This window comes from Centroberyx gerrardi, chromosome 17 (genome assembly GCF_048128805.1).
Source record: "Centroberyx gerrardi isolate f3 chromosome 17, fCenGer3.hap1.cur.20231027, whole genome shotgun sequence".
In the NCBI taxonomy this organism is placed as follows: domain Eukaryota; kingdom Metazoa; phylum Chordata; class Actinopteri; order Beryciformes; family Berycidae; genus Centroberyx; species Centroberyx gerrardi.
Window position 1 is genome coordinate 6,589,419 of NC_136013.1, and position 21,894 is coordinate 6,611,312.

Consider the following 21,894-nt stretch of genomic DNA (forward strand, 5'->3'; position numbering starts at 1 on the left):
GTTTTGCCCAGCCGCTATCCGCACACATCAACTCCAAACAAATTGTTGAAATCCATTCAAGACATTAAAGTCTGGAATATTATGAGGAATTGTTAAATGGGAAATGTGTGGAGATCCTGCCTGTGTCATGTTGGCATCACTTACAGTATCATGTTCAGTCTCCATAGCCTCCATTTTTGAAAGTCAAATTAGCACAAGGTAATGTCCATATTACTTTGCATGTGTAGCTACTCTAATCCGGACCATCATGCCAAAAATGCAAATAGAATATTTTCTGCAGACACTAGTCTACTGCAGACTTTTGGATGAGCTAGTTACTTTCAATATGGTTCTCTGGAAACTGTTTTTTTTTTGTTTTTGTTTTTTTCATTTCTATTTAAGCCACAACATCAGCTCCAGCGATCAGTTGTCAGTAGGATTCATTGGTGCAGAGAAGGACAAGTCCCTCTAGGATCACGAGAGGCACTGTGACAGTTCATTGATACGAATCAAGGAAGACAGGTTAGTGGATTTTTCTGAATTGCCTATTTTAATAAACTTCATAATCAGGGTGTCATATTTCCTACCATACACATATTAAACATAATACTTGAGTTCAACAGTTCCATTCCAAAATGAGATATCCATCATTTGGAAAAAAAAGTTTTTGCACTTTTCAAATGATAGTGGGTAAGTTAAGTCCTTCACTGACAAAATGCTAAACCTTTTATAGACTGGATATTTTAGAGATATTGAGATATTGAGTGATTGAATTGTATATTTAAGCTTTTGGAAATGTACTCTTCTGCCAGATTACGTTTTTTTGTTTTTACTTCAATCATTGAAACCACACCCTTACTAATAACACACAGTAATTCATTTGTCATACCTACTATCATGTCAAAAAGAAAGTTTTTTTTCCTGATTGGGGTTTTTGAGGGTGCTCAAATTTACACAAACATGTCCATGTTGATGTCCCCCCTCAGTTTGAATGTGCGTAATGCAGGTGACAATAACTAATCCTAATTTTTGGATTGATTTTGTTTTCATCAGTACTGTGTAGAGACACTGTCCCAGCAGCAGGCATGGAAACTGAGAAAATGAACTGAGCAGAAATCCTGTCTGCATGCCTCTTCAAAACAGTTTTTTGACTTCTTTTAAAAACGAATCTATTGTGACTTTTCAGTGAATATTAGGCTTTTTTTCCCCCCTAAGATTTGAATTTTTCTTTAAGTGCAGTCTTGTTTTTGCAGTTGCTCCCAAAATTATGGAAGGCAGCCTATGTGCTTCCCTTATTAAAGGGTGGAGATCCTTCAGATATGAACAATTACCGCCCAATTTCCAAGCTCTCTATTCTTGCTAAAATATTGGAAGCTCAAGTAAATTGTCAACTGAAACAATTTCTGGCAGATCAGAACATTCTAACAGATATACAGTCAGGTTTTAGAGCAGGGCACAGCACTGTTACATCAACTATACTGGTATTAAATGATATTGTTAATGCCCTGGACAAAAAGCAACATTGTGCTGCTTTATTTGTTGATCTGTCAAAAGCATTTGACTCTGTAGACCATGGACTATTGCTAAATAGACTAAGTGATACTGGAATAGGGGACTCAGCTATAAAATGGTTCAGGAATTATCTTACGTGTTTTTATAGATGGTCTTAAATCAGACTTTTTAGAGATTTCCAAGGGTGTCCCCCAAGGTTCGATTTTAGCTCCTATTTTATTTTCTATATTTATAAATAGCATTGGGACTTGGGCAAGGACTTGCAAACTGCTAAATTGCACCTTTACGCGGATGATACAGTGGCGTACTCAGTTGCCCCTTCTCTGAGCCAAGCCATTAATGAGCTTCAGATAGCATTTCAACAGCTTCAAGTCTCACTACATGGGCTGAAGTTAGTTCTTAATACTAAGAAAACCAAATTCATGACTTTTTCTAGGACTCGTTCCCAATCTACAGGTAACACAAATCTCTACATTCTAAATGGGGACTCAATTGAAAAAGTGTCATCATATAAGTATTTAGGTATTTGGTTGGATGACAAGCTTTCTTGCAAAGTACACATTGAAAATCTTGTGAAGAAGCTGAAACTAAGGATAGGTTTTTATTTTCGAAATAAGGCTTGTTTTGGCATGTCAGCCAGGAAAAAATTTGTGCAGGCTACCTTTTTAAGTGTTTTGGACTATGGTGATGTTGTCTACATGCATGCTGCCTCTTATACCTTTTAGATTCTATGTACCACAGTGCTCTACGATTTATAACCAATTCTGGTTCTCGTACTCATCATTGTACGCTTTATGATTTGGTTGACTGGCCGTCACTGAATCTATGTAGACAACTTCATTTGTAGATTTTTGTACAAGGCCATGCTGGGTAAACTCCCCTCATATTTATGTAATCTCCTGACGCAGACCTCCAGCAGTATTCAGCTTCGTTCCACCAGGTGGCTTCCTTACCAGGTTCCAAGGGTTTGCACTGAGCTGGGGAAAAAAGCCTTCTCCTACTTTGCTCCCTGGACTTGGAATAATCTGCAGAGCATACTACATCTTAATAAACTAGTCCCCTTGGAAAAATTTAAAGCCATGTTAAAAGTCCATGTAACTGAGAAATGCAACTGCCTTAATTGAGCTGGATATAGTCTCTTCCTTGTGTGTTTGATGTTTGTATTCCCTGTCTGTTGTGTTTTATTTCTATTTAAACTGTAACTGGTGTGCTGTGTTGGCCAGGTCTCCCTCGGAAAAGAGATTTCAATCTCAAGGGACTTCCTGGTTAAATAAAGGTTAAATAAAATAAAAAATATATATTATTCTGATTGTACAGTACATGCATTATGTGCTCTCTCACCTTACTTACTTAATCCTCTTCGTTCCCTGTGGAACATAAGGCTGCTCTCTCACCAGTCTAAGTTTATTTAACAAAATGACACTGGAGTTTGTCTAATCTGATGACCAGACTGGCGCTAAACTGCCAAACAGATCATAAATCTTCCTTTCTCTCAAAGGAGAAGGGATAAACTGTATTACACCCTGTGTGTTATGTGCTGTTTGTCCGTAACAACTTCCTTGTCAAGAATTGGCAGTTTTTTTTATTTTATTTTTTTTATCATAGGCCAACATAGATTACTCCTTACCCTCTGTCTTTATCCACAGGAGCAGAATGTGGACTTTTATATTTCTGTCTATTCTGGGACTAAACACCTGTCAGGTTAGTCAGTAACATAATGTAGCATTACACATTGGAAATATATGTTGAAATTCAAAATCGCAATATGTAGCTGTGTTAAATGTTGTGAATCTACTCTTGACTTTTTCAGGTGTCTGGACAAGGTAAATTGATTTGTATGATTTTTAAATGAATCTTTGAAAATTGCTTAGAATTTGAAATGTTCTACTGAGGGAGTAGAATATCCTGTTTGATGTTAGATACTTTAGGGTTTGTTTGTATGTATTGATATTGCACTGCATGACTCAGTTACTAACATAATATTGTTTGTAGATAGATATATTTGATACAATCTGTTATGCATATTTGACCTCTTGAAATGTATTGGATCTAATCTGATGTTTGCTTGTTTGGTTTGCACGTTTCAGGGCCTTCAACACAAATGCATTATGCCGTTCTGGCAGTAGAGGAAAGTGCCATCGAAAACATAACTAAACTACTGAATGATTTTATTGGGGGAGAGGAATCTGAACATGTGCAAGTTACGAGCATTAAAATGACAACAAGTAAACATCTATCTAATATTGCAAATTCTGCCTAGTCTGATTCATTTTGAATGAAAAAACAAATGAGTAAAATTCTTCTTTTTTTTTTCTTTTTTTTTATAATGAGAATGTGAGATTCTGCAGCATGAAGCTCAGTGTTCCTGCATGTCAGATCACAGCTGGAGCAAAGAGCTTTGTGAGTCTCAGCAGTGTTGTGACAATGAGACGTGTAGTTTCTCAAAAACACCACCTCCAACGTGTCATCCAAATACTAGAGGTACTGGGATATCTTTACTGTGTGTGTGTGTGTGTGTGTGCCAGTAGATGCATTCATGCATAATGTTTAAATAATAACATAGATTAACATAGATTCTTTCTCTTTACAGTTACGATCAATGGATCAGTTGTTCTGAATACAGTGCAGTATCTTGGCTGTCTGGGAAACAAATTGTCTGCCGATTTCAAAACATGTCATAACAAATTGTTAACAGAGGTATGTGTGGGGCAGGGCAGGTTATTTGGAAAATACGGTAAACTAATACAAACAATTAGGAATGAACGGCAATAACAATAATAATAATATGAATTTAGTTTCTTATCTAATTCTGTCTGCCTATTTGCCATAAAACAATGGCTATACAGCAGCATTAAAAGTGAAAGACACATCTTTTATTTCCTTTGTACACAAAAAACAAGAGATTGGCTCCTATCTGCAACTATAAGAACTTACCTTTTATTATCATTGGGATAATGTAGTTATTAACATAGGTATTGTCTTTTATCAGTAATATACCTATGTGTGATCAATGCCAGCCTTTAACATTAATGAGATGTTTTCTTTCAGATGAAAACAGTGTACAGCACTTTGACCGGATTTGTCAGTTTGACAATTATGGAGTTCAGGTACTTCTTTGTTTCCCCAATACACAAATCTCCAGTAGTTTTACTGAGAACTGTTTTGAATATGTGACCGAAATTTTGATTCTTATTTCACTGAAGGACTGGAAGTATCATTGCAGATTTTGAAATGACTATTGACGACAAAGTCTCAGCGAATGATCTGGTTCAAAGATCACAAACCTTGAGTCAAAAACTGAACTCAACATATTCCCTGGAGACTGCAGGTAAATCTGTTAAATGAGCAGTTTAGTGACTGATCGCTCAACAACGTTAGACATACAGAGCCAGAAAGTGCAAACCATTAACAGTAGCCTATTGTTTTCTCCATTCACACATATCACTGACTATGTAGACTCCATATATCAATGCTCAGTGACACTCAGAAGTGTATTCCATGCCACTGGGAGAGATGAGGGTTCACTTGACCAGTCTCATAGCAGGAAGACTGTTTTCTTCATGTAATTTTAAAACTCTTTTATCGCTGTCACAAGTGCAAGATGATCTGGGAAATGTCAGGCAGAGAAGTGTGTCACTTATTGTAAATCAAGTTATAGACGTCTAAACTCTACAGCATATCTTAGGGATGCAGCCTACTCAACAGAGGTGGGGACTCGAGTCACATGACTTGGCCTCGAGTCAGTTTTAATTGCTTGAGACTTGACTTGATGCATGAAGAGAAGACTTGAGACTTGACTTGACTTGTACTTTGATGACTTGAAAAGGTTTCTAAAGTCTTGACAAAAGATCTTGATTGAAAAGTGATGAGATTTGTTCCAGCAGACGACTGAATTTAAATTCTCTTTTCTGAATTTGTATGGAATGATTGAATTTATTGAAGTTGAAACTGATTATAGAAATCAAACTCATGATGCTCTTAGAAGTTTGTATCCTATTAAAACCATATTGCATTGAAATGTCTTAGATATTTAGTTTTCTTTAAGATATTAAATTGATACTGGACTCTTGATTTGTTCTGACTTGACTTGCTGTTCTACATTTAGACTTGGGGCTTGACTTGAGACTTGTGCTTCAAGACTTGAGACTGACTTGAGACACGAGCAAAGTTGACTTGGTCACAATGGTACGCTCTTATTTTTTCCACAGGTCTTGTCCATATAAATGTTCCACTTGGCCCCGTGCCTTTTAACAGTCGTGAAGTTTTAAAATGCACGCGACAAGACGACTTGAATGTAGATCCAGTGTGGCAGCTGACAAAAAAAGGTCGAGTATTTGACATAACTAACGGCACCGAGTCTCACCTGGCGTCAGTAGGAATGGATGCCACACTCACACTTAAAAACACCTCAGAAATCTGGGCAGGTATATTTGTTTCAGCTACTTTATTTACATTTGAAAATTTACTGTAGATATTTGTATTTCTTTTATTCTAATTAGGTATTTGATTCAAGCCACAAGTGTGAAGATATATGGCCTAAACTGTACCATTTTTTGCAAACCATTTACAATAATTAAATGGTTTGACACTAGATATCTTAATCACTGTATGTTTTGTGACTCTTACCCCTGTTTCATTTTAGGACTGTTTACATGTGCCTACAATCAAAAACCTATGTTTGGAAGCATAGTTCACAAAGCCACTGCAACACTGGATGTAGCGCACCTGCCAGATATTCACATTAGTAGTGAACCTCAGTTTCCACGCTGCAAAAGTTCAAAAAATTTAGTGGCTGTGAAAGTCATATGTGAGATAAAGCCTAGCAATGACAGTTACAAGGTGACATGGAGTGGTGACGGCCACAAATCAGACATAAAACCCTGTAAGTACGTTTCTGGCCTCATACTTTCTCATTGTGCAGTGAGTTGTGCAGTTTTGTTTAACTCTAGTGCATACTTGTCATTGCCACGCATGATAAATCATTTCAATTCTTGCAGATAACGACCCTATTGCAGCTGATACAAACGTTGGCTGTATCCAAGATGAGGAAAAAACAGAACCAGAAATAACATGCACGTTTACAAACAGGCGCCAGCAAAACCAAAGTGCTACAATTAAAATAAATGTCATATACGGTATGTTTTAGTATTATTTCAATGTTCAAATTTAGTTTTGATCACCACAGAAAACAATATATGATATTAAGATATGTTATGCCTCAATGATTTGCCATGTGCCAAAATTTGACATGAACCGATTTTGTAATAAATGATAAATCAAGGCATTCATGAATTTGTAACTTGAAGTTGATAATGTCGAGCTTTTCTTTTTCCAAACAGAAAATGATCTTTTTTGTGAAGCTGAAGGTGGGTGGGCAGACACTAAAGCTGGCTTTACTGCAGTGTTGAAATGCCAGAACAGGGCTGGGGACAGACAAAGGAAATGCTCAGATGAGGGAAAATGGAAAGATGAGGAATCATTCTGTGTGAACCGGGACCTGGACAGTATACTAGAAGAAACACGTGTAAGCCAAACTTCAAGCATCACTGACATTTTCACTCATTCATAACTGATGGCTTTTGTTCTAAAATGACATATCCATCATTTGATTAAAAATGACTCCTACTGTTAAAAAGTATTATTAGCACAGAATAAAAACAAATTAAGGTACTTATCAAAGGCTAACTAAAGTTCTTAGTTGGCAAAATGACAATAACAGGCAGGAATCTCTATATTTTAGATATATTGTATCGTAAACCTTAGGTTATGATTATTTTTGTTGAGTTGTTTGAGTTGAAATCCTCAGTTATAGCTCAGAGCTTAAATTTTGACATCCAATTAAAGAGGTTTAATAATTATCTCTGTCGTTACAGATTGTTGACATAGGACTTGGAACAATAGATAACAATGCTGCATCCGTATTTTCTCGTCTGAAGACTGCCACTAACAACACAGAGAGTATCAACACTTTTTCCAATGTGAATGCATCCATTTTCGTACTCTTCGGTATGAAAGACAAAATAAACCATATATTTAATGAATCAACGCTCGATGTAAGTACTGGAGAATCTTTGATAATCTTTATTCAGTGTTTTACTAGGGTTCGACCGATATGGATTTAAAGTCAAATACTGATATTGGACGATATATATTTACCAATATGGTAACACTTTACAATAAGGGTACATTAATTAAGGGTTAGTTAATGCTTAATAAGCATTAACTAACCCTTAATTAACAGTTAACTAATGTGTCTGGTAATCATTTACTAATGATGTTCATGTTAACTAAGGTATTAATTTATACATTATTTAAGTCATCTTTATAAACTATTAAATAATGTATAAATTAATACCTTAGTTAACATGAACACCATTAGTAAATTACACATTAGTTAACTGTTAATTAAGGGTTAGTTAATGCTTATTAAGCATTAATGAACCCTTATTAAGCATTAACTAACCCTTAACTTAGTGTACCCTTATTGTAAGTGCTACCACCAATATTTTGTGCCAATATTCAGTATCTTCAAATTAAACAATTTTTCTTGCCAAAAAAATCTCAAAAAGTACAAGTATTCAGTGATTTTCCCCAGAATTTGACTCTTGTCAGGGCGGAAAAGCCTCTGAAACAGTATTTAGACCATCATGGGACACTAAAACTCTCCACTGAAACGCTAATGAAATTCTTTTAGCTTAGCTGCTCCTTCAGGCAGGATGAGGTAGGTTTCACTGCAGGTTTTACAGTCTGCCATCCATGAAGCTGTTGAGTAAAATCATATCTTCACCTCCATCATATCGGCAAGGCCAATATTAGTTTTTTTATTAAAAGGCCATATATCCGTCTAACCCTAGTTATTACTTTGCTTATTATAGTCATATTGAATGCCACAACTACTAGGAAGGTTTTGCTTAACTTTAAGCACACAAGTTGTACTTAATTCAACTGCAAGTGAATTGCCCTCCTCTCTTTTCAGAACCTTCTGCTATCATCCAGCAATATCCTGGATAAATCTCTTGAAAAATCATGGAAGGATGACAAAGGCGGCAATTTGTCACTGGCTGAAAGATATTTGAGTTCAGTTGAGAAACTGATTGAGCTAACAGATGTTGCAAGTGCCGCTAAACATACATCAAATATAGAAGTAAACACATGTAATGGCACGCACAGGTCACATTGCTCAAATTCAGTGTTCAACGTCAACGTCTCTGTGGACGGCGCAGACTCTGGCAGTGTAAAGACAACAGGGTTTAAACAACTGGAGCAGTATTTTCCCCAGGGAGAAGAGTATGAGCCCAACAGCATCGTCGTGTCAACAACCACCGAAAAGATTCTATCAAGTCCCGTTGTTAAAATCGACTTCCCGTTGCTCAAGCCGAGACCTCGCAACCACATGATGGAGTGTGTGTCATGGAATGAAACCAGTAGAGAATGGTCAACACAAGGCTGCAAGTGGGAGCCTTCTAATGAACAACACTGTCATTGTGAGCATCTGTCCTCGTTCGCCATTCTCATGTCAAAGCAACCACTGGAAGTCAAATTTTCGAACCTGATAACCTACACTGGACTGTCTGTGTCCATCATCTCACTCATTATGTGTCTGGCAATAGAAATAATGGTCTGGAGTTCTGTAGTCAAGTCAAATGCTTTACATTTACGCCATACTGCCCACATAAATATTACTCTCTGTTTGCTGATTGCAGATATCGCTTTTTTAGCATCTGCTTTTCCCAAGAAGATTTCAGAAAGTTGGTGTCAGATTTTTGCGGTGTTGAAGCATTTCTGCTATCTGTCCATGTTCTTTTGGACACTGTGCCTGAGCTTGACGCTTCTTCATCAAACGGTTTTGGTTTTCCAGCATCTGAGCAAGAAGACCTACATTGTACTGTCAATTCTGCTGGGCTACCTGTGTCCCTTTCTGATTGTTGCGATCACCTTCATTACCAACGAAAGCGGTGCCAAAGACTCCTACTACTCCGATGAGTCCTGTTGGCTGATTTATGCTGGAACCCTAAAAGGGTCCATCTATACATTTCTCATACCACTTGGTGTAATTGTTTTAGTCAATTTGTTCAGCATGGTGGTGATAATCATGACGCTTTTGGAAAGACCTAAGACCACAGCCAACAGCTCTCAAAATGAACATAACGCTTCCAAAACTCTCCTGAGGTCAGTTGTTTTCTTGACTCCAATCTTCGGGGTGACGTGGATTTTTGGATTTGCTGTACTGGCTGTTGACCTCACCTATGGACACATAGCCTATGTTGTCAATTATGCCTTTACCCTACTGAATGCATTCCAGGTATGGTCCTGCAGTCAATAATATAATCTTCAGCCAAACACCTAGACATATGCAAGCAGTACTTGGTCAGTAACCTGTGTTATATAATTTGCAGGGCTTCTTCATTTTGTTGACCACATGCTTGGGTGAAAAAACGGTGAGGCACCTTTACTTCTTTAAAGGAGAAATCCATCCTAAAACACTTTAACGCTGTTAGAAAACAGCTGTTTGTGATGTACTTTGCATTTTTGTGCCCATTTTGTTGTCTGGTGGTATATTTTTCTTATTAACGGGCGAACATAGACAACGTGACGTGACACTGAGATATTTCCAGTGCAGTTACAATGGAGTGTAATAGCAGAAAATCTGTCAGCGATCTAAAACATCAACAATAAACGTCAGATTTTGGTGTCAGTCCCTCAGAATCAAAGAGCGAGGGCTTCATTCTAGACTCACCGTTTTGCACCGATATTCAATAATCATACAGGGAGAAATCCATCGTAGAAGAAGAGGAGATACCACTTTCTCCACTGACAGCAGCCTCAATACACCAGAATGCAATGCAGCTGCACAAGACATGTTGCGTTTTGAGTAAGGGGCGCTGGTCAAGTAGATGTGGCAGGCTGAGGGAAAGAGGGTTCACCAAAAAAAGTAAATTACAACACATTTTCACAAAATGACTCCTGGAATACACCGACAGCGTAAGAGAATCTGAGAGTGGATTTTTCCTTTGATAACTTGATAGAGTAATGGATTAGACCATTGACCACAGTACTACAGAATCAGTATAACCATTTTAATCCAATTTTAACAGGTACGTGATGCATGTCTGAAGAAGATGCATATCACCAAAAAAGTAAGTTAACAGTGCAGCGTGGCAGTGTGTTTTTCTTATATGTAAAACTACAGTGTGTGTTGACAGCTGACTTGATCTTGCACATCCCGCTCCTCTCCTCCGCAGGGTCCAACATCAATCAGCCAGAGCTCCACAAGCTCCACATTGAAGAAGTGAAAATTGTTTCAAATCTGTGTATCACTACTACTACTACTACTACTACTACTACTACTACTACTACTACTACTACTACTACTACGTCACTACAAGCTACATATTAGCTACATAAATACATCAATATGTAATGTAAATCATCATGCTGTCATGGGATGTTGGCTTATTCTGTCTGTGGTGGAGGTGAAAGCTCATCATACTATGTTGTAACATTTTATTTGTGCGATATAACTGTTTTTTGATTGGAGAAATGATCTACAGGACGCAGCTGGCAAACCTGTATTCTATGATTCTTTGATATTGTGTAATAAACTCCAGATTAATGATAAATATGGTGTGAGCAATATAGTGCATGTTTACCATTTTGTCCTAAAGCCTTGAAGTGTTGCAGAATCACTGCCAACTGAGACACTACACTACAAAATAATTTTAATAACAATAAGGCACTTAAACTTAAAAACATAAGTTTAATTGCTGCCGTAAAAAAATATAAGTTGACTAAAATAGTACTGGACAGTTGGGGCAAAGCTCATTTGTAAAACTCGCTGACTTAAGTTCAATCATCAAGTGCCAAGTCATATTGACAAATGAGTAGTAACTAACTGATGAACAATGAGGACAGTTTTAGTGTCAGTTTTCATGTGTAAAATCAAGATTATGCTATTTGTCAAGAAGCAAGCAGTACAGTCTGCACTAACATGTAATAGAGACAGATACGATTGTCTAACACACAATTGTAAACTTTTTGAAATATTGAGGGTTTCAATTTTTCATCATGATTATCATTATTTTATTTTTTATCAGAAACAGATGATTCACCTTACATCTATGTAGAGCAAGTCTATCCTTTAACTTTATTCAAATAAGAAAAAGGAGAGTTAAACCAAATGCAGTGCATGCTGGGAAATATGTTAATAGCTATAACCTTCCTGACTCAACTGTCATTATATGATCAGCTAGAGAATGCTTGGTAAAATGTTCCTTTAATTTTAAGTCATGAACTTGCACTATGAAGTTTTACAGTGCCTACAAGGATGTCTATCTTTGTCCTGTTGATGAAATTTCTTTGTGTAAAATCTTGTTTTTTTGTTTTTTTACTAGAGGTGTTGCTTCCTAGTGTTGCTTTTTGAGATCCTGTTTTCTTCATTTTCTTTGCCCTGTTCTGCCCACTCCTCATCTGTGTCATCCACGGAAATGCCTTTATGGGCTGCCATCTTGCGGTAGGCCTTGGACTCCATCTCTGCACTGCAACATGCAAAAAATAAAATGAAATAAAAAAGAATGAAAAAGAATGATAACTATTCAGGCAATTTAGATCCATAAGCTATTGAGCTATATATTTGAAAGAAAATGTAAACGTACAAGGTTATCACAATATTTTGAAGCAATGGGCCTACTGTGCAATAGTAGAATGGCATAAGCAAGACAATCTACAGTATTTTTCAGAATTACCATAGAGAGAAATGAGACAGAATATAAGCCTAAAATATCTAAAGAAAAAAAACACTAGTAGCCTATATTTTTAAATAACACAATGGGGTTTGTAGTGTGTCAGTGGTACTGTAGACTGCTGTCTGTGAGTTGAATGTAACTTTTAATCTGCTATGTATTTCTGTAGGATTTTAGGTCCAATCGTACCTGCATGTTATTTTACCGTTTTGCTGTCCTTCTAAAATGTATTATAGGATTATTAGGCTATAGGGATTCCATATAGTGTTTCATACTTCTTAAGGAAACGAACACAGTCTTCGTGTCCGTATATCTCGGCTATCCGTATGGGTTTGTCTCCGGAGCTGTCCTCCTTGTCTATGGGGGCATGGAGGGAGTGCAGTAGCCGCAGCACAGCCAGCCGGCCGGACTCCGCCGCGAAGTGGGCAGGAGTCCATCCATGATCCGTCCGCAGACACGGCCGGGCCCCGCTCTCTACGAGGAGCCTCACCGTTTCTGTGTGTCCTGCGAAAAAATGCATTAGGAGGCTACAGTAAAATGCGACACTACATTTGAGAACCCAATGTTTTTAGTGTTTTACCTTTATTTAACCAGGCAAGTCAATGAAGAAGAAATTGTTTTGCAATGATGGCCTGGCAAAAGGCAAAATGTGTCTTGATGGAGAATTGGAGTGAAAGGTTTTATTATTGTTATTATATCAGAGACAAGATGATGGCTAGTTTGCAGAAGGCAACTGAAAGCACAGTGAAAACACTAATGCAACATCATTAAAAGCAATTAAAACATGCGGCAAAAACATACGACAGCACCAATAGAGACATTATCATTTAGCAGAGAAATGTGTGCCTGTAAATGTCTGTGATAGAGGGAGATGACATTGTCCAAATTCAGAGCTTTTTGCAACTCATCCCAGTCACTGTTACAGTCAATAAGGGAGTATTCGAGACTTGAGAGGTGTAATTTGAAACTGATGATATTTAAGACCTGCAAGTGTGTCAGAGGAAAGCATGTATTTCCACTACAATGACCCCACGCACCAACTACCTTTAGCTGCAGCCCAGTGAAGAGGTGTCTTGTAGTTCCAGTCAACGTCTCTCTGATTGGGATTGCATTTATTTTGCCTCAGAATTTCCTCAACTTGGTCAAAATCCCCTGCTGCTGCTGCCTGGTGCAACTCTGTCATTTCTTTTAAGGCAGAAGGTTGCCAAGCAACATTCATCAACACAAGATGCAATAAAGTCCCAACCTGGAAAGTAGTAAATGGCACTGCTGCCACCTAGTGTACACATGTTGCGTTGCGAACCAAAGTGTTTTTATTTATGTATTCATTCTTTTTTTTTAAATTTGTAAATGGTACTAGGTACATTAGGAACAACTAATTTACAATAACATACAAACATAATATTGTGCAATATTTTGCCAGATGTTAGGAAGACAGTGGATTTACATCTCAAATCATCTGTTCATTTAAGAGTGAAAAGCTATCACCATTTTTTTCCTTCTTTATAAGGCTTTCAATGTTTGACCAGAATAGGCCTAATTCACTGTATGGGTATAATTGCAAAATAAATGGGCAATACATTCAACATGATTTTGGTGGAAATGCACAAAGGAGTAGTGTCAGTTTAGAATTTTGACAATGTTTTTGTTGTGGGATAGCATTATGTACAGTTTTAAAGAAAACCTCTTTTACCCTACAGTAGGAAATTGTTACACAGACTATACCTTCCCCCATTCTACAGAAGTTGCAAACCAACAATGTTTGATGCATTTATAGTATGTTGCTGCAAACTATTGTTTTACCCAATTTCTTGCCATCTCTGCAAGGTTTTTCTGATGAGTCAAAGTCGAAATGCAAATTTAAATCCCATATCATAATCCATAACCAAACTTGATCAGTGTCATCTCAATATGACTGGGCTATGGGATTCTTGTGTACAACCACACATAGTTTACGTTAATGGAATGCAAGAGCAGCAAGAAGCCTCTCATTCCTAAGGCCATAATGGAACACAGCCTCTATCAGCCAAACTTATAATCCATTTTAAAAACAAGCTACACTGTTTTATTTGTTTGTTTATAAGTATATTTATTAACAATGTGAGCATTAACAATATGGCAGAATTTTAATTTCATTGGTTTGACAATAACGAGTAAAAATCCATGTTCCAAAACATGTTTTATCAGTTGACAAGGTTCAGACTATATTGTCAACTCTGTTTTTCCTCATTGCCACTTATCAGGATCCAGTTCTGAAACAAACAATCATGAATTTAGATTACTTAAACAACTTAAACTTGAACACTGAAAACATGAAACTCATCCATTTCTATGTTCTAGGCATTGCATTGCATAACTCACTTGTGAAATAATAGAACTATACAGACTAATTAATCCTTCAATTGGTTGCCAATGAAATAACAAAAAAAAAAATGGTGTTACTGCAGTAGGTTTGTTGTCTTATTACATAGAGAAGCGCCCTCATGCCATTTTATTTTGTTGTTGTAGAATACATGTCACAGGATGGAGATAATGTTAAAAGTTAAGTCTCATACCATTCAGTCAAAATGGCTTTTGGTGATTGTGGGTCTAACACTCTTGTCCATGGCCTGGTCCAATGAAGATAAGACACCTAATGGAATGAAATAAATGAATGAATATGACATTTATTAAAGGCTGCAGTTTTTCTACAGTTTTAAAAAGCAACACAAAGTATAGTCTACTAACCTGATTGAGGGCTTTCTGCCATGGCATTCTCTGTGGCAAACCCTTTCCAGTATTTCTCCATCACTTTATTCACAACCATATTCCCATACTCAATTTTCACTTTATATTGAGGAACTGCAATCTCCAAATGATCCTCCATGTTAAACATTGTCATGTTGAGTGGTATATCAACCAGAAGATTGTAGAAGTCATCTAAAGCCCTGTCATCCCAGGTGCCTTTAGAGTCGTCAAATCCATCCAAAGAACACAAAAAGGCCTGAGGAGCCGTCTCAAACAGGCTGGGAGGAAGTGATCTCACATCCTTGATGTCAACATCAGACTCATTTCCATAGTCAATAAACAGAACAAAGAGACTATTGCCAGTTTTGCGAATGACCTGAGCTCGATACCACTGTTTGTCACTGGCAAAGAGAGCAAGACAGGGACTCCCAGGACCCAGTGTCTCCGGGAACATCGTGCGCTGCTCGGACTGTCCTAGTTCCTGAGCGAGCCTTGACACTTCGTTGAGGTCCTCCATGTTGGCAGGCTGACACCAGAAGTAGTGGGGTCCCACAATGCAGGATGCGTATACTTCCTCAGTCTTGTTTTGGGAAATGTTCGGCTTCTTGTAGCTGCAAATATTCATATTTCCTTGAGGGCAATTAAGTTGCGTCATATTTGACTCAGTTTGACCACCATTCAAGGTTTCTGATTGACAACTTTCTGCCATGGCACTCTCTGTGGCAAACCCTTTCCAGTATTTCTCCATCACTTTATTCACAACCATATTCCCACACTCAATTTTCACTTTATATTGAGGAACTGCAATCTCCAAATGATCCTCCATGTTAAACATTGTCATGTTGAGTGGTTTATCAACCAGAAGATTGTAGAAGTCATCTAAAGCCCTGTCATCCCAGGTGCCTTTAGAGTCGTCAAATCCATCCAAAGAACACAAAAAGGCCTGAGGAGCCGTCTCAAACAGGCTGGGAGGAAGTGATCTCACATCCTTGATGTCAACATCAGACTCATTTCCATAGTCAATAAACAGAACAAAGAGACTATTGCCAGTTTTACGAATAACCTGAGCTCGATACCACTGTTTGTCACTGGCAAAGAGAGCAAGACAAGGACTCCCAGGACCCAGTGTCTCCGGGAACATCGTGTGCTGCTCGGACTGTCCTACTTCCTGAGTGAGCCTTGACACTTTGTTGAGGTCCTCCGTGTTGGCAGGCTGACACCAGAAGTAGTGGGGTCCCACAATGCAGGATGCGTATACTTCCTCAGTCTTGTTTTGGGAAATGTTTGGCTTCTTGTAGCTGCAGATATTCATATTTCCCTCACTGCAATTAACTTGCGGCACAGTTGACTCCGTTTGACCACCTTTCGAGGTTTCAGATTCAGGACTTTCTGCCACAGGATTCTCTTTGGCAAACCCTTTCCAGTATTTCTCCATAACTTTATTCACAACCATATTCCCATACTCAATTTTCACTGTATACTGGGGAACTGCAATCTCCAAATGATCCTCCATGTCAAACACTGTCACATTGAGTGGTTTATCAACCAGAAGATTGTAGAAGTCATCAAAAGCGCTGTCATCCCAGGCGCCCTTGGACTCATCAAATCCATTCAAAGAACACAAAAAGGCCTGAGGAGCAATCTCAAACAGGCTGGGAGGAAGTGATGTCACATCTTTGATGTCGACTTCAGACTCATTTCCATAGTCAATAAACAGAACAAAGAGAGTATTGCCAGTTTTACGAATAACCTGAGCTCGATACCACTGTTTGTCACTGGCAAAGAGAGCAAGACAGGGACTCCCAGGATCCAGTGTCTCCGGGAACATTGTGCGCTGCTCGGACTGTCCTACTTTCTGAGCGAGCCTTGACACTTTGTTGAGGTCCTCCGTGTTGGCAGGCTGACACCAGAAGTAGTGGGGTCCCACAATGCAGGATGCGTATACTTCCTCAGTCTTGTTTTGGAAAATGTTTGGCTTCTTGTAGCTGCAGATATTCACACTTCCTTCAGGGCAATTAAGTTGCGTCACATTTGACTCAGTGTGACCACCTTGGAAAAATGTCTCTGCCAAAGATATGTCTTGGTCCTCTAGAATGACGTCCCAAACATTTTCTGTCTCCTGAGTGAAGATGCATGTAAAGGTCTTTTTAGGATTCTCTGCTGTGGCTCTTTTGAATATTAATGCTGCTTCCTCATCCAATTTGTCATGTTTGTTGTTCACACCTCCAAGACTACAAGGAATGCTGAACTTTGGACATGTTACCAACTCTTGGTCAAGGTAAGAGGTTTTGACACATGGGATTGTTGCTTCATTGCCAAAGTCTATGAATTCAACATGGACAGTGTTGTCCTCAAGTTTGTGTCTGACAACTGCACGATACCAGGAACTGTCATCAGGAAATTCTGCCTTCACCAAATCGCCAATCTGGAGGTCATCAAAATCAACTGGAACACAGAGTGATTGGGGTTCATTTAGCTTCTTCAAAAGAGAGTGCATTTCATTTTCTTCCTTTTGCAACTGAACAAAAACACTGAATGGATTGCTGAAATGTGAAATATACACCTCTGCTGACAATCCTTGTTTTATGAGCTTCGGTGGTAAATCTGTGATTCTGGCACTACTAGAAGTTTTTTTTCTTTCATCCAAAGTCTTTCCAAGTTCACCCTCTGGCACGGAGACATGAAGCATGGACTGTAGAGTCATCTCTTGTTCAGCTCCAACACACATTCCATTGCTGCTATGAACTTTATTTTGTTCTGTCATCTTCCTTAATGGTGACATATTCATGTGCTCCTGTGTTTGGCACTCCTCCCTTGGCACACTAAATGTCTGTTTTGAGCTCTCAGAAAGTTGCTGGTCAGTCAGCTGGACCAAGCCAGTCTCCTTTCTTTGTTGTACATTTGCTATCATCTCTCTCACTTTCACATTTACATTCAGGGATCCATCACAGAGTTCAACGATTAGCTTTTCCTTTGCGTCTTTCGCCACCACCGAAATAGTAAAATAATGGCCAAAGGCAAGATCTGCAAACCACTTGTTGACCTCCTGTGGTACATCTGCTGGAACATTGAACAGTCCAAGTGGAACCGCCTGCACAGGAACAGATCTGGCTGTACTAGCTTCAACAGGACAGGGACAAATATCAGATTTATTCACTGCAAGGGTATCACCATAGTCCACAAAGTGCACCTGAAGGTTTGGAGACATTGCTATTATTTGACCTCTATACCACTGATTATCTGTGTACTTAGCAAAGCAAACACTGTTGAGTCCTAGAGGGGGATCTGTGCACTGTGGCTGCCTCATTAGTTGCTTAACATTTTCCATCACTTTGTCAAACAAGTGGGAATTCCTGTCCAGCTGGCAATAGAAGTGATTAACACTCTCTGAATAGGTTATCCACACCTTTTCTTTTCCACCCACCTCAGTGTTATGCGTGGAGTAATTATATGCATCAGACGTGACCAGAGGAGGGACTTGCATGTGAGCTTCACCCTGTGTCCATTTCTGAGCCAGCATCGTGCAAGCACTCTCAAATGGTGTTTCAACATCTACCACGTGAAGCGACAGACCTTGTGAATCAGGCATCACAGCTTTTATAATGCATTTCAACCCAGAGTTTGAGGAAGCAACTGAACCTACAAACTTCTGAAACTCTGCTAAGGCAGCACTGCTCCAAGTAGCGGCAGCGGGATTGGTGGGATGCTTCAGACTGAATAAGCAACACTGAAAGGCCTGGGCATTTAGCTGTAAGAAACCTGGCTCAATCGGGCGCAGGTCTTGCATGGGGACCTTTCGAGTTTCACCATAGTCTACAAACCTCACATCTACAACAGGGGAGTGGTGATCTGCAATTATCCTTGCTCTGTACCACATGCCATTATCTGGATGACGGGCAACACAGATGGACTCAACCAGTGACTGACAGTGGGAAGAGGCATAATGGTTTTGCATGTCTTGCATGAGGAGTCTGAGAGAGTCACTGTTATCTGCTGTTTGACACCAAAACTTTTCTAGACTTTCAATGCAAGATATTTTGACATTGACAGCGCTTTCGATAGGGAACAAATGCTCATGAAGAACATTATGCGTCACAGAGGGGTAACGTAGAGAAAGATGCCCATTGCTCTGCATTACAGGGTCTGGGTGTTTTTTGATTTGTATTGCTTCAGATTGTTTGCCAAAACTGGCATCATCATCTTTCCTGACATTGACTGGTAGGTTCTTGGAGCATGGCAACATATTTTCTTGTAATCCATCAACATTTAAGTTGAAATCCAGGCCGTGTTCATCTCCAAGTGATTTGAGAAATGATGCGGTTATGGAATCAATGTGGACATTTGAATCCTGTTCAGTCTTTGAGTCCGGAGAAAATCCTGCCTTCTCTATAAAGCAACTGTTGATGCATGTATTATCAGCTGTATAGAGCGTGACATAATAGATATCTTGAGGTATATTATAGCGTTCAAATTTGGCCACGACTCTCTGATGCTGGAGCACCAATTTCAGGTTATCAATTTGGTCAGCAGTCCATTCCATGCCATTTTCTTTTACCCCATCAAGAGAACAGAGATATGTAACAACTGGCATTCGCAGGAATTTTTCATGCAGTGGTCTGATGTCTCCTACTGGGACAAATTCAGTCTTTCCATGATCCACATGCAACACTTCTACAGCACCATCGCTAGTAGCAACGTCTCGCTTTAATACAGAGCGATACCACTTGCCGTTTATCCCTCTTGCTGCACACGGGGTGCCGCAGGCCTGTGGTTGTGCCTTTCCAGAAGTTGAACTGTCTTCATAGTGCTGTTGGATCTGCTCTGATAACGTCTTCAGCGCCTTGGAAAAAATTGAGACTTGACAGAAAATGTGCAGTGGATCATTTACCTCTGTAATTTCAACTGTCTCAAATGTATCAGTTAGCAGTTCTGGGTACAAATATTGGCCAAATATCTGAAGTTCACTACCAACATCATGGTTCTGTTTCTGCTTTATACTGCAGGCCTCAGAAGCCTCTCCTTTTGGTAAATGTAGAGATGCAAGTACAAGGCATTTAAACTGGCCCATATGAATCTTCCTTGCAAATCCAACCTTACAAAGGTGCTTGGAAACAATTGGTATGTCAAGTAGAATTGTCCTGTCTGGCATCAGCACATCCTGAACCAATCCATTGAATGTCTTGCCAGGCAATGACTTCAAAAACTTTGTGGCTCTTTCAGACCAGTTATTCTCAAGGGACAGGACATTGGCAAGGATACAGGATTCAATTTCAGGAGGCAGGAGAAAACTGTCACTTTGGCCCCATGCTAAGATTTTACTTGTGGCGATATGGGATTGTCCCTGGTCGACAAGAAAAACATTGTACGTTTGACCGTGAATCGATACGATCCGAGCTCTGTGCCAGGTTTCATTGATGTGAACTAGACAGAGGTCCCCAGGATTTCCCTCTGATTCACAAAACGTCTGTTTGGGAATCTGATTTTCCTCTCTCATTTGTTCATAGACATGTTTCCGTCCATCATCAATGTTAACCCATAATTCCACAAGACCACAGCTGGGGTTTAAGTTTACCCTTGTGATGAGAACAGGTACTTCTGATCCAGGTGTTGGAAGTCCAGGAATCGAACACATTCTGAAGCCCAGGTGTAAAATTCACCTGCAAAAATTGAACAGATAAATGTATTAATGTTGGAGCAAAATACCATACAGACCATAACTAACTCCTGTAGAGGAATGTGCACTAAAAGCACTTAAGAAGAATGCTACCCACCCATTTTAAGAATTCATGTTATTTTTGTGCCCAGGGATAGTTCAGCCAATGTCTTTTCTTAAAAGTTAGAAATCCTTGAATTTGTGATGTCACTTGGAAAATCCGGCACTGCTCCATAGACAATGAATGGGGCGCTGACTTTGCTGACCTGTAAAATTTTTGTGCCAGTTCATGCACCCAAATGAGGTTTAAGTTCTGGTCTGGTAGCAATGCTAGAATGTAAACTTCAACTTCATAGCCATAAGATGCTAAGTTGAGTTGTCACACTAGCCTTGCTGGAAGTATGAACCAGAATTTGAACCTTATTTGGGTGCAAGAACTCACACAAAAATCTTACGGGTCAACAAAGTCAGCACCCCATTCATTGTCTATGGAGCAGTGCTAGATTTTACATCCCAGTGACATTACAAATTCAAGGGTTAGTTCTCAAGTTTCTAGCCATAGAAAAGAGTGGTGCATGTTCACAAGTGACTGAACTGTCCTGGGGCACAGGAATAATATAGTCCATATGATTTTTCTTTTATTGATGGGAGATCCCCTTTAATTGTAAGTGTCCCTTTAAAGGTGTGCAATCTGGGGTTTGCATGTGGCCACTAAAATTCACTTAAATGTCCTTGATTTGGGGAAATAACCTGTCAATTTGATAATGCAAGGCAGTAACCATAACTTCATTTTTGTGATTCCAAATTTGATGTTGTTGTATAGCAAATCCAACGCCCTCCATGCAAAATCGCCAATTTCAAAGCCATATCTTTAAATAAATATCAGCAATCGAGTAGCATTCAGGATTAATGTTATTATTATTAATGTCCCTAACTGACGCCCCTGGAACAAACCATAAGCATGGTTTTATTTAGATTTTTAAGGTGGAAAATTCGGTGTTTTACAGGAATGCATCGACAAATGTATTCATGTTTTAATATTGATCAACAACTTCCAGCTTGTTATGAAAGATTAAAGGCTGCTGGATCGCAAAACAATCGCTTTATCTTTTCTCACCGGGTTTGATGTGGACGACACATCTCGTGTTCTCCTCGTTAAATGTAATTGGGATTCAGTGGCAAGGGGGGGGCGGCAGTCTTCTCACATGGGCTTTTATCGTAATTGCACCCACCTTCCTCTGGGCGCTTAGGCCTACCTCTTTTTTTTTTTTTTTTGTAAAGCAT

The 21,894-nt window shown here is 39.0% G+C and overlaps 3 protein-coding genes across 3 annotated transcripts; 1 reads left to right on the forward strand and 2 right to left on the reverse strand.

Annotated features, from left to right (window-relative positions):
• The first annotated feature begins 417 nt into the window (after positions 1–417).
• adgrf3a (adhesion G protein-coupled receptor F3a) lies at positions 418–11,116 on the forward strand. The gene is made up of 17 exons (XM_071896910.2): positions 418–501; positions 3,138–3,192; positions 3,302–3,314; positions 3,579–3,716; positions 3,823–3,972; positions 4,082–4,188; positions 4,540–4,598; positions 4,695–4,819; positions 5,700–5,915; positions 6,134–6,373; positions 6,489–6,626; positions 6,831–7,015; positions 7,365–7,544; positions 8,468–9,793; positions 9,888–9,929; positions 10,587–10,628; positions 10,734–11,116. The coding sequence occupies exons 2-17, from the start codon at positions 3,145–3,147 to the stop codon at positions 10,782–10,784; spliced, it is 3,060 nt and encodes a 1,019-aa protein (XP_071753011.2). The 5' UTR covers positions 418–501; positions 3,138–3,144; the 3' UTR covers positions 10,785–11,116.
• A 762-nt stretch (positions 11,117–11,878) lies between these two features.
• ankrd66 (ankyrin repeat domain 66) lies at positions 11,879–13,413 on the reverse strand. The gene is made up of 3 exons (XM_071896923.2): positions 13,275–13,413; positions 12,506–12,734; positions 11,879–12,026 (listed from the first exon to the last, which is right to left on the reverse strand). The coding sequence occupies exons 1-3, from the start codon at positions 13,411–13,413 to the stop codon at positions 11,879–11,881; spliced, it is 516 nt and encodes a 171-aa protein (XP_071753024.2).
• Positions 13,414–14,952: 1,539 nt separating this feature from the next.
• Positions 14,953–19,092, reverse strand: tdrd6b (tudor domain containing 6b). Its single transcript, XM_071896937.2, has 2 exons — positions 17,575–19,092; positions 14,953–16,992 (listed from the first exon to the last, which is right to left on the reverse strand). Exons 1-2 carry the CDS (start codon positions 19,090–19,092, stop codon positions 14,953–14,955), a joined length of 3,558 nt encoding a protein of 1,185 aa, XP_071753038.2.
• Positions 19,093–21,894: the final 2,802 nt, after the last annotated feature.

Bases quoted from the DNA above. Each gene is read 5' to 3' on its own strand.
- tdrd6b (XM_071896937.2), bottom strand. From the start codon at position 19,092: ATGCAGAGCAATGGGCATCTTTCTCTACGTTACCCCTCTGTGACGCAT. The intron at 16,993-17,574 runs GCCAGAATCACA...GGTCACACTGAG, and splicing joins GAAAAAAAACTTCTAGTAGT to TCAAATGTGACGCAACTTAA.
- adgrf3a (XM_071896910.2), top strand. From the start codon at position 3,145: ATGTGGACTTTTATATTTCTGTCTATTCTGGGACTAAACACCTGTCAG. The intron at 3,973-4,081 runs GTACTGGGATAT...TTCTCTTTACAG, and splicing joins GTGTCATCCAAATACTAGAG to TTACGATCAATGGATCAGTT. The intron at 9,794-9,887 runs GTATGGTCCTGC...TATAATTTGCAG, and splicing joins CCCTACTGAATGCATTCCAG to GGCTTCTTCATTTTGTTGAC.
- ankrd66 (XM_071896923.2), bottom strand. From the start codon at position 13,413: ATGACAGAGTTGCACCAGGCAGCAGCAGCAGGGGATTTTGACCAAGTT. The intron at 12,735-13,274 runs GTAGTTGGTGCG...ATTTTTTCGCAG, and splicing joins TCACTGGGCTGCAGCTAAAG to GACACACAGAAACGGTGAGG. The intron at 12,027-12,505 runs GTATGAAACACT...TGCATGTTGCAG, and splicing joins TGTGTTCGTTTCCTTAAGAA to TGCAGAGATGGAGTCCAAGG.